Source organism: Montipora capricornis, chromosome 7, assembly GCF_036669925.1.
Source record: "Montipora capricornis isolate CH-2021 chromosome 7, ASM3666992v2, whole genome shotgun sequence".
NCBI classification, from domain to species: Eukaryota; Metazoa; Cnidaria; class Anthozoa; order Scleractinia; family Acroporidae; genus Montipora; species Montipora capricornis.
In genome coordinates, this window is record NC_090889.1 from 27,816,394 (window position 1) to 27,826,393 (window position 10,000).

Consider the following 10,000-nt stretch of genomic DNA (forward strand, 5'->3'; position numbering starts at 1 on the left):
GCACACTAAAATTGGAGCTTTTTAAGTGAAAAGAAAAGAATATTTTTGCAAAGTGTGAAAAGGTATATCTCACCAAGAAAAATATTTTGAGTTAGGGGCACAAACTAAGAGAAAATAGAAACCAACTATAACACAGAAAGATTATGTGATCTGCAAAAAGGAAAATAACTTTTTGTTGAAGTGTCTAGTCGTTCTAGCGCTGGAGCACTAATTGGGGACACTGTAAACTGAAATTAACAATTAACGCAACTCAAGTCAAACGTTGGTTTTTGAGGAGAGAGGAAATCGGAGTACCCAGGGAAAACCTCTCAGTGCAGAGTAGAGAACCAACAAACTCAACCCACATATGACGCCGAGTCTGGGAGTCAAACCCAGGGAACATTGGTGGGAGGTGGGAGGTGGGTGCTGCGCCATCCCTGCACTGCCCTTGGTTGCTTGTATTACCTACCAGTTTTAAGTACATTGTAATTCCCATTGAGACCTCGGTTCTATTGCAATTGAGTATGAAGTATGGTATCAACTCATGATGTTGAAAACTTACAGTTCTGTACCCATTGCGCCAGTTAAGGAAAGCAGCATTACATAATGTTTTGCCAAGCCAATCAGCACAAGAAGCAGCGAGGAGGCAGGAATCACTCTGATTTAGTTTTGAAAGAGTTTGCTTTATCTGTTATAACAAAAAACAGCAAAATATATACAATTAAAGTCCATTCATACATGCACATAACATTTACTGGTATACGTAGTTTGAGGTAAAAGTGCTATCATTGTTACTTTTTGTGGCTCAATAACACATGCAGGTCGCAGAAAGGAGCATAATGTCAAGAGACAATAATAACCTATTGTCACACCTATCTTCAAAAAGTAACAACTGCCGGTCTTTATTTCTCCCTTTCAATGCTGTACATCAGTAGCAACATAGAACAAGAGAAACAAAAGCTCCCCATTAATTTTGATGAAACAACAGACTTTTGATGACATCCTGGCTTGAGTTGCTCCAAGCTTGCCTTGGTCAGGGTCAACCAGTGTTAAATACCATGAGATACTAGAGATTTACTGTAGAAACTACTGAACCAATGGTTAATGCTAACCTTGTTTCAAGTAACTCGGATCAGTAAGTCAACATTAATGAGCTCATCTACATCTATATCTACATGTTCCAGCACTTGGTAAAGTCCCTTTTTGGCTTATGGCTGTTTCTGCTTAGGTGGCCTCATACCTCATAGGCCTTTTTAGACAGATCACTGTCAAGCCAGCCACTTCTGCTGGAGAGAACAGGACAGCCACAACACCGGGGACTACATCCCCTCCTCTTATCGAATAGTGTGTGGGTTCGTTAACGTCCCACAGGGAACTTACGAACACAGAAGGTATTTGTGAGACAGGGCCTACAGTTTATAGTCTTTATCTGAGAAGACTTGAAAGTCTAACCGTTTGCAGATGAAATTAGGAAGGCAGCACTTTCTCCTCCTTTAAGATCCTAAGCGTTGATCCGGCCAGGGTTCGAACCCTTGATCTCCCGCATGACAGCCCGATGCTCAACCAACTGTGCCACTGGTGCGCAGTGAAAAATTGCTTTCGTTTTGAATTAACAAGGAATAATTTCCTTCTTCTTACAGCACTTTGTGTACTAATCCCACTGAACTTCGCAAGAGACATGCAAAATGAATCCAAAGCAGTGTACAGGAACTTTGAAATGTATTTGGGATCAAAGCAACTTGTGACCTGAAGACCACCCTTTCTGTTAAAAGAAACCCGCCTGAGCCACTAACCAACATTACATACTTACCCTTTCACAGATGCTAGGAAAACAGCCAGTGAAGCCACAAACAGAAAGAGTCTGCTTCACTTCATTGAACATATGGCAATGACTGAAAACCTCAATACATCCTGCTGGATGAGAGCTAAAGAGCATGAAGACGAGAATAAGGAACTGTTATTAAAGATCAATAATTTTCATTAATGCAGGCCTTTAGATGAAGAGATTTATCGTACTGTATTTTTGTTATGTTGACTGACATGCATTTTAAGTTTTTCTCACAGGAGTACTAATCTCTCTTTAGGCAAAGCAGAACAAAAGCAAATAACCTTCTTCAAAAGATGATTTCTCAAACTGTATTAAATGTCACCAAACTATACAAAAATAAAAGCTAACAAGAAGACATGGGCACATTATTCAGAAGCACTCTAGTTTTGTATCAACCAAGTCCATAAGATCAATATTGGACCTTGGTACATGTACTTGTAAGAAAGATGCCTTGTGAGGCAAAAATTAATACACTGTAGCCTTACATTAATCATTAGTTGAATTAATACATTAAGACACCACATGTACATGTACAATAATCATTTCCATGCCATGTAATGTGATTGCCACTTCCATGAACAAAATAATGTGCGAGTAGATCAAACAACTGCTTACTCCAGGATTTTCAAAAGGAATTTTAGTAGTCAGCAAAACCTTAAGAGTAAGCAGAGAATGGACGACACACAACAAAGGCGTGTTTCCCAAGGGCTGAAGGCACAAACTTGTAGGGGGATCCGGGAAGCATCCTCCCCTGGGAAAATTTTGAAATTTGGGCCCCTTAGAATGCATTTCCCGCATTCTGGAGCATGAATTCGGGTAATTGAACAGAACACTCATATCATGAAATTTTGGCTATTTTTATTCAGAGAGAGTACAGTACATGGATATTCTAAAAAAAAATTTGGAAATTCATTTGACGGCAAGACACTAATTTTTTAGGTTTCGAAAAGACACTAAAATAGCATGACACACGTGTAGCCCCTTTCAGGCTCCTTTGCATTCTCTAAAGCTGCGTCCAATGTATTTCATCTGTCGTGACGAAAAGTTGTATTGTCATGCTCCAAATGTAGTTAAAAAGGTAAACAAAACAAAACTTTGCCGATCCAAGGCGTGTTTTCTCTTCAAACATTTCTCATGTAAATTTGGGGTAATTTCCAACGAATATAGGCGGCAAGTTCACATGCAATTGCCGACAAGTTTCACCCTGATACTCACCAGCGATATTTCTTGAGAAAGGCTATCAATGAGTCCTTCAGGTGAGGCCATTTTCCTGGTCTGAAAGCAAGGCAACCCTAATCATTAAATTAAGTACATGTACATGTGCATTTGTAGTTGTTTTAAAATACAATCCCTCCCTCCTCCCTCCTCCTTCCTCCCTCCCTCCCTCCCTCCCTCCCTCCCTCCCTCCCTCCCTCCCTCCCTCCCTTCCTTCCTTCCTTCCTTCCTTTCCTTCCTTCCTTTCTTCCTTCCTTCCTTCCTTTCCTTCCTTCCTTCCTTCCTTCCTTCCTTCCTTCCTTCCTTCCTTCTTTCCTTCCTTCCTTCCTTTCCTTCCTTCCTTCCTTCCTTCCTTCTTTCCTTTAAAAGTACATTAAGACAAGAGTACTTACTTGCAAGTCTTCTGAGAAGCTAAAAAGTTTTCATAAGTGGGATTATTCTTGAAAGTCAGACCAGCTATTTCAGTCTCAAGCTCTTTCAACTCTTTCGGTCCAGATGGAAGCTTAAACAATAATATTATAAAAAACACAACCATAAACAAATGTTTTAGATGAAGCTATGCTTCTACAGAAGGCCTTTGATCTCTTAAGTGACAGACATAAGGTCAAACAACCCAATGTCCAACAACGACTACTGGCCCATTTCCCGGTCTTATCCAAGATCTATGAAAGAATTGTTTTGTGTTCAGAACCTTGATGATAGTACAACTACACGTACAGTGTACATGTACTGTAGCAATCACTTACCACTTTGTTCATCTTCTTGAAAGGGAACATAGTTTGTCTTTATCTGAGTTGCCTTTGTTTCTGCAACATTTTTGTCATTGTTTCCACTATTTTTTTCAAAAGGACCACACCCTTACTGGCACTCTGATCCTTTCCTGAAAAATAAAGGAAGAATCAAGCAGATCAGAAAAATAATTATTAGTATAACACACGGGTGATTATACAAAATCGTGCGCTCTCATTGGCTCGCTCTCTTGGATTATCAGCCGATAATCACCTCGACGGACAAAATGGCTGCCACATGTTTTAAAACGCTGTGACAATCGTAAGTCATGTGTGGGCCTGTCGTGAGCTTGTCGCATGCGACAAAAAAAAATCGTACCGTGTAAATCGGCCCTTGAGAAGTCACCAAATGGAAAAAGTCTACGCCAACACATGTAGTTTGTGTTATAATACTAGCCTCACATGATATTCAGAAATAACAGTTATGCCCCAAATCTCGCAATCCTTTCCCGGGATACTTTAGACCATGAGCCGTCTCTCTCTCTCTAATATCTATAAAATCAGTAGAACAGACGTGATTCCTTGCGGCGCATATTTTCACGGACCTCTACGGATTCGCAGTCTGGGGCAAGTTAAATGAGACACCTAACGCGCTGCCGTACTTTTATCTTTCCCGCATATCATGATGAATACTCACAACTAAACTATAGTTCGGGTAACTTTAAAACAGTTTATTTCATATTTAAAACAATGTCATGTCTGGTGTATTCGTCAAAACATCTGGTGTACTCAAAAAAAGACAATTATTTCTTTCTTAAAACCAGACAATTACTTTGCTAATACATTTCTTGTTCCTTTAAGTCATACATTGACATCTCTTCACGCTTTTTGAAAATGTTTGACCCAGGCGCTCGCTTTCAGATTTCGCCAATCGGTATCCAAGAGGGAAGATACTCGAAAGATACTTGCTTCCAAATAATCAAACACTGTCTCCCGCTCGTGGCAAATAACCCTGATTTGCATTAGCTTCTCCATTTATTTGTATCTTGAACGTCGGATTGCCTACGCTGGCGTATGACGCCACAATATTTGCGGGGAAAACCAGACAATTACTTTTGTATATCTTTTGTATTAAGGTCTCTGAAGGTTCATTTATACGGTACAATTTTTGTCGCACGCTACAAGCTTAGGACATGTCTACAACTCGTTTACGATTGTCGCGTACGCTGCAACAATTGTAAGTCATGTCCTAGGCCTGTTGTAAAGCTTCACGTCGCATGCGCCAAAAATCGACCGCGCAACAGGTTTATTTGATATACAAAAGTGGGGTTTTATCAACGGAGTTGATAATGTAAATTGGCCACCGTACATAGATTCTAAGGGCCCATTAACACGGTACGATTTTTGTCGCATGCGACAACGACTTACGTCAGGCCCACAACATGATTTACGATTGTTGCGTACGTCAGAAAAATGTCGTAGCATTTTAAAACATGTTTTAAAACGCTACGACAATCGTAAGTCATGTCTTATGGCCTGTCGTGAGCTTGTCGCATGCGACAAAAATCGCACCGTGTAAATCGGCCCTAAAAGCTGACGTTTCGACCGTTAGCCCTTCGTCAGAGCGAATCGAGGAATTGTGGGTTACGTGTAGTTTTTATAGTAGAGTAGGAGCTACGCTATTGGTGGTAACATGGCAACGTGAAAATAGGAATATATTAGTTTAAATTAAAAGCGTTCGTTAATACCGTGAGGATTAAGGGTGCCGATTTGGAAGATGAATTGAATTGGGTCTGATGACCGCAACGCCTCTGATTGGTCCGCAACCAACTAACTGCAGTGGGATTATTATATGACTAGCTCCATGAGCGGCAAGATGAACCAAATCCCGCACTGTGATTGGCTACCCGAGCGGGCAAGATGGAGCTATCTTGCCCGCTCGGGATTTCTCACTTGGTCCCGCAACTTCGTCTCGGTTTTTCTAGGCCGTTTTTCCTTTAATACAACACAGCGAGTAGTAGTTTCTTTCTGTGTTTTTTAATCCGACATCAACACTAACTTTGCGCGGGACTGGTACAAGCTTTCCTAAGGGGGGTACAGTCGCTACAATATGGTCGCGGGTACACGAGACAACCCTCCCCCCGAGTTACCCACTCATTAGTTTAAAAAATTATATCAACCGTTTACATGAGGTGGCGAGAGACAACTCGGGTGGCGGGACAACTCGGGGAGGCGAGTTGTCTCTCGCCCCGGCAGGTAGGGTAACCCTGGCAGGTGAGACAACTTGTTCGCATGTAAACCGTTTGGCTCGACCACCCGAGACGAGACAGCAAAATAAAAATCAAAGAAGCAACAATTTGGGGAGCTTATACATGTTTTTAGTTTACTTTCGAAAGAAAAAGTTTTTTCCCGCCATAATTCTCAACGCTGTCAACGGAAAATTCTCGATTCATAAACAGCCTTTATTTAAACTACATATTAATGCTGCGTTAAGATTGTCAGTCCATTTGCTGAATGTGAAAACGCAACTATACTTAACAAAAAAGAAAGGCAAATGATGATACGCATTTTTTGAAGATGCGATGCGTCTTAAAATACATGCATAATTAAGTAAGGTCAACTTTGTCTCGCTCACGCAATTCTCATATAGACGCTCGGTAAAGTTGTCTCGGGAAGGAGGGCTGTCTCGGGTAAGCGAGACCATATAAACAAGCCCTTAATGTCCCGATTTTCCCAACAGTGTGGTGACGCCTATATCAACGAAACAAATCCTACAAATTGACGGCTTGTCACATATTGTCTCTTGCGAACGTAGGTTGGAAATGGTTGAGAAATCTTTTCAATGTGTTTTCGATTCATTGTCTTTTGGAATTCCGGCTTTAGTCTGTATTTGTTTTTGGCGTGTTTGTGGTGGGGAGTCAACAGAGAAACGTTTGTATTGTGTTTCAATGAAACTGTTGCTGGTCACAAAAGCTCGAAAATTATCTTGTTCCAACGCTCTCTCTCTCTCGTCCCTCTCTTATAAGAAGTTGCTTGGTATCTACAGAAAACAGGCAAAATCAAACATGTTTCTTTCATCTTTGGCGTAATGCAGATTTGTGCTTGACGTAAGCCGTTTGCTGTTTGTGTTTAGTATCGTTTGACTGATCTTTGTTTTCGACCACTTAGGCAGTCCATTACAAGTCCAATTTATCAACCCATGCATCTGGTCTATGGACTAGGGCTCGGTGCAATACAAACAGTACCACATCCAAGCTTACTTTACACACATGCCTCACAAAAAAGAGGATCGACAACGAAGATAAATATCTAACCTGAACATTTCTTCACACTTCACTCTGGCTAAAAATGTTAATTACTTTTTCAAGTGTTTGACTATTCCCGAGGCCGGCAAAGCTCTCCAGAAACAGCAAATGGCCGTTTTTTATACTGGAGACGCATAATTCGTCTGGGACGAACTTGGGCAAACATTTTTTCTGCGTCTATTAAATTCGTCTTGTATAAAGACGGCCACAAGACGCATTATGCGTCTGGACGAAGAATCTGTTTTAGTGTGCGTCTTCGAAGACGAACTAAAACTGGAAAGTTCGTCCAGACGCATTATGCGTCTAGTGCCCGTCTTTATACTAGACGAATTTAACAGACGCAGAAAAAATGTTTGCCCAAGTTCGTCCAAGACGAATTATGCGTCTCCTATAGTTCGTCCCGTCTTTACACTAGACGGATAACATGAGAGACGAACAATTCGTCTGGACGGATTATGCGTCTCTAGTATAAAAACGGCCAATGGCCGTTTTTTTATACTTGAGACGCATAATTCGTCGCGGACGAACTTGGGCAAACATTTTTTCTACGTCCGTTAAATTCGTCTAGTATAAAGACGGGCACAAGACGCATTATGCGTCTGGACGAAGAATCTATTTTATCGTGTCTTCGAAGACGCACTAAACTGGAAAGTTCTTCCAGACGCATTATGCGTCTAGTGCCCGTCTTTATACTAGACGAATTTAACAGACGCAGAAAAATGTTTGCCCAAGTTCGTCCAAGACGAATTATGCGTCTCATATAGTTTCGTCCCGTCTTTACACTAGACGGATAACATGAGAGACACATAATTCGTCTGGACGGATTATGCGTCTCTAGTATAAAAACGGCCAATGAAGGCAAGCTTCAATGGCAAACTTGTAAGGCTCCTCCTTGCCAACGAAAAATCATTTAATTGCGCCCGCGGCCTCGTTTCCTTGTTTTATAAATTGATCTATAGCTCTAACTATGGCTGTATAAAATAGACAGATATCAATATGTTTTTTTGATTTTGCTTAACAGCAAATCTGAGCTCGAGGTTTTCCATGAGCGAGAGACTTTTTCTAATAATCTCTGATAAACAAATTTATTCCGAAGCACAAAACCATCAATCAAAGATGAGAATAACGCAAAGTCAAATTGACTATTTCATCATCCCGTACGAGGGTTTCTCTTCGTGGCACCAACGGCCGGTTGTCTTAAAAGTTGTCAGAATCACCTAAAATGGTTTCCACAATGCTTTAAAAGCTCGTTTAGTGAGTTTGTAGCAGCCCTTCAAAATATATATCTGTTCGGATGTTCTACGGGAATTTCAGGTTGCTGTAGAACGTCCTTCATGGCTTTTTTGCCTTGTCCTGAAGTTAAAGAAATCGTGACGGGTCTGATAAAAAAAAACTTTACATTAAGTAGTCGTCGTTTTTTCCCGCAAATTTTAGGGAACGTTTGCCCTTAATATGATTCTCAAAAAAACTACGGCCAAAATGATAGAAGTTATAAATCTTCAAATTTTCTTCCAGCGTCACAGTTCACTCTTACTCAGCTTAGCAAAATTTAAACGTTCTTCAATGTGGTTTCGAAATTTCTACGCATCTCTTCGCACTCTTCACACTTCATTACTTTTCTGAAATAGCTAAATCTCTGTTCAGAAGAAATGTCGAAAAAATCTTACTACACCTCGAAAGTTTAAGTTCGAATATTTGAAAATGTTAACCCACCATCCTTCCGAACAGACAATTACCGAAATAATAATTACTCGTTGGGTGCCCATGTTCTTTTGCTAGAAAAATCTCATAAAATTTTGATGAACTCTCCTATTGTCAGCAGAAAGTTGTCAACTGCCTCGTCTGTGAGTCACTACAATGTGTTGTTATTTGATTGGTAGGAATCGATGAATTCAGCATTCCCAAAATAGAGCGCAGGAGACAAGAAAAATCTGGTTTGGAAAGACTAAATGAACTGAACCTCAAGTCTTAGAAATCATTTTATACCCGCAGTTTTTGCTTCCACTTCACAGAAGAGTTTTCCTGAAAGAACCAGTGCACAATGGCATTCCAGCTAGCTCTGCTTTTTACTGGGGATTTTCGTTGGGACATTTGCCAAAACTTCTGTGCAAACAACAAAAAGCCCTGGTATTAGTAAACCCCAGTGCAACGTGAATAACAACTTTTACGCCGGACCACACTGCTGTAAGAAGATCGAGCAGCAACTCACACTGAGATCAAAGAAGCAATAACTGCGCTGAAAGCAAACGAATCTGGCGGCTCTCAAGACAAAGGTCTGCAGTTATACATTTTAGATACATTTACTTCGAAGACACCAGTCGGGTTAGAATTTTCACATCTGTTCCGTCGCAAAAATCAATCAAATTACGATCAATTGCTTTTGAAATATTCGCTAGCTCCGTATAGTATTTCCCTGTGTGATGTCTATTCAACTTTTTAGAGGATAGAGATAACGATGAAACCAAAACATATCTAACAGGAATTCATCCCGCTTATGTAATTTTTAGTCAACAAGAACTGCGCCGATGTTTACAATTCTGGCGAAAAGATAAGTGGTGTGTACAAAAATCGATCCCGATGGTCTGGGAGAATTTGAAGTGTACTGTGATCACAAAACTGCCGGCGGAGGATGGACGGTCTTTCAAAAAAGACAAGACGGCTCCGTAGATTTCTTCCGCGCGTGGGACGCCCTACAAACGAGGCTTTGGTAATCTAAACGGAGAGTTTTGGCTTGGACTGGACAAGATTCACCGCCTGACTGTAAGCAGCAGCAACAAGCTTCGCGTGGACTTGGAAGACATTCATGGAAATACAGCATTTGCCGAGTACAGTTCAGTTACAGTGGCAAGTGAGCGAGCAAAATACCAGCTGAGTTGGGGGGGAAATATTCAGGTTTGCAAACTCTGGTGATTTAATAAACAACCCTTTGTTAATTAAGATAGACA

General features: G+C 40.8%; 1 protein-coding gene and 1 pseudogene across 2 annotated transcripts in view; one reads left to right on the plus strand and one right to left on the minus strand.

Moving 5' to 3' along the window:
* The window catches only part of LOC138056740 (uncharacterized), a 55,213-nt gene that overhangs the window by 7,370 nt on the left and 37,843 nt on the right, over window positions 1–10,000 (minus strand). For both annotated transcript variants that reach the window (XM_068902607.1, XM_068902606.1), the window contains exons 18-21: window positions 3,415–3,524; window positions 3,023–3,082; window positions 1,790–1,904; window positions 542–667 (exon numbers count right to left, since the gene is read on the minus strand). In XM_068902607.1, coding sequence (XP_068758708.1) covers window positions 542–667; window positions 1,790–1,904; window positions 3,023–3,082; window positions 3,415–3,524 — 411 coding nt within the window. The remainder of the gene's footprint in view (window positions 1–541; window positions 668–1,789; window positions 1,905–3,022; window positions 3,083–3,414; window positions 3,525–10,000) is intronic.
* The window catches only part of LOC138057588 (ryncolin-2-like), a 3,339-nt pseudogene continuing 613 nt past the window's right edge, over window positions 7,275–10,000 (plus strand).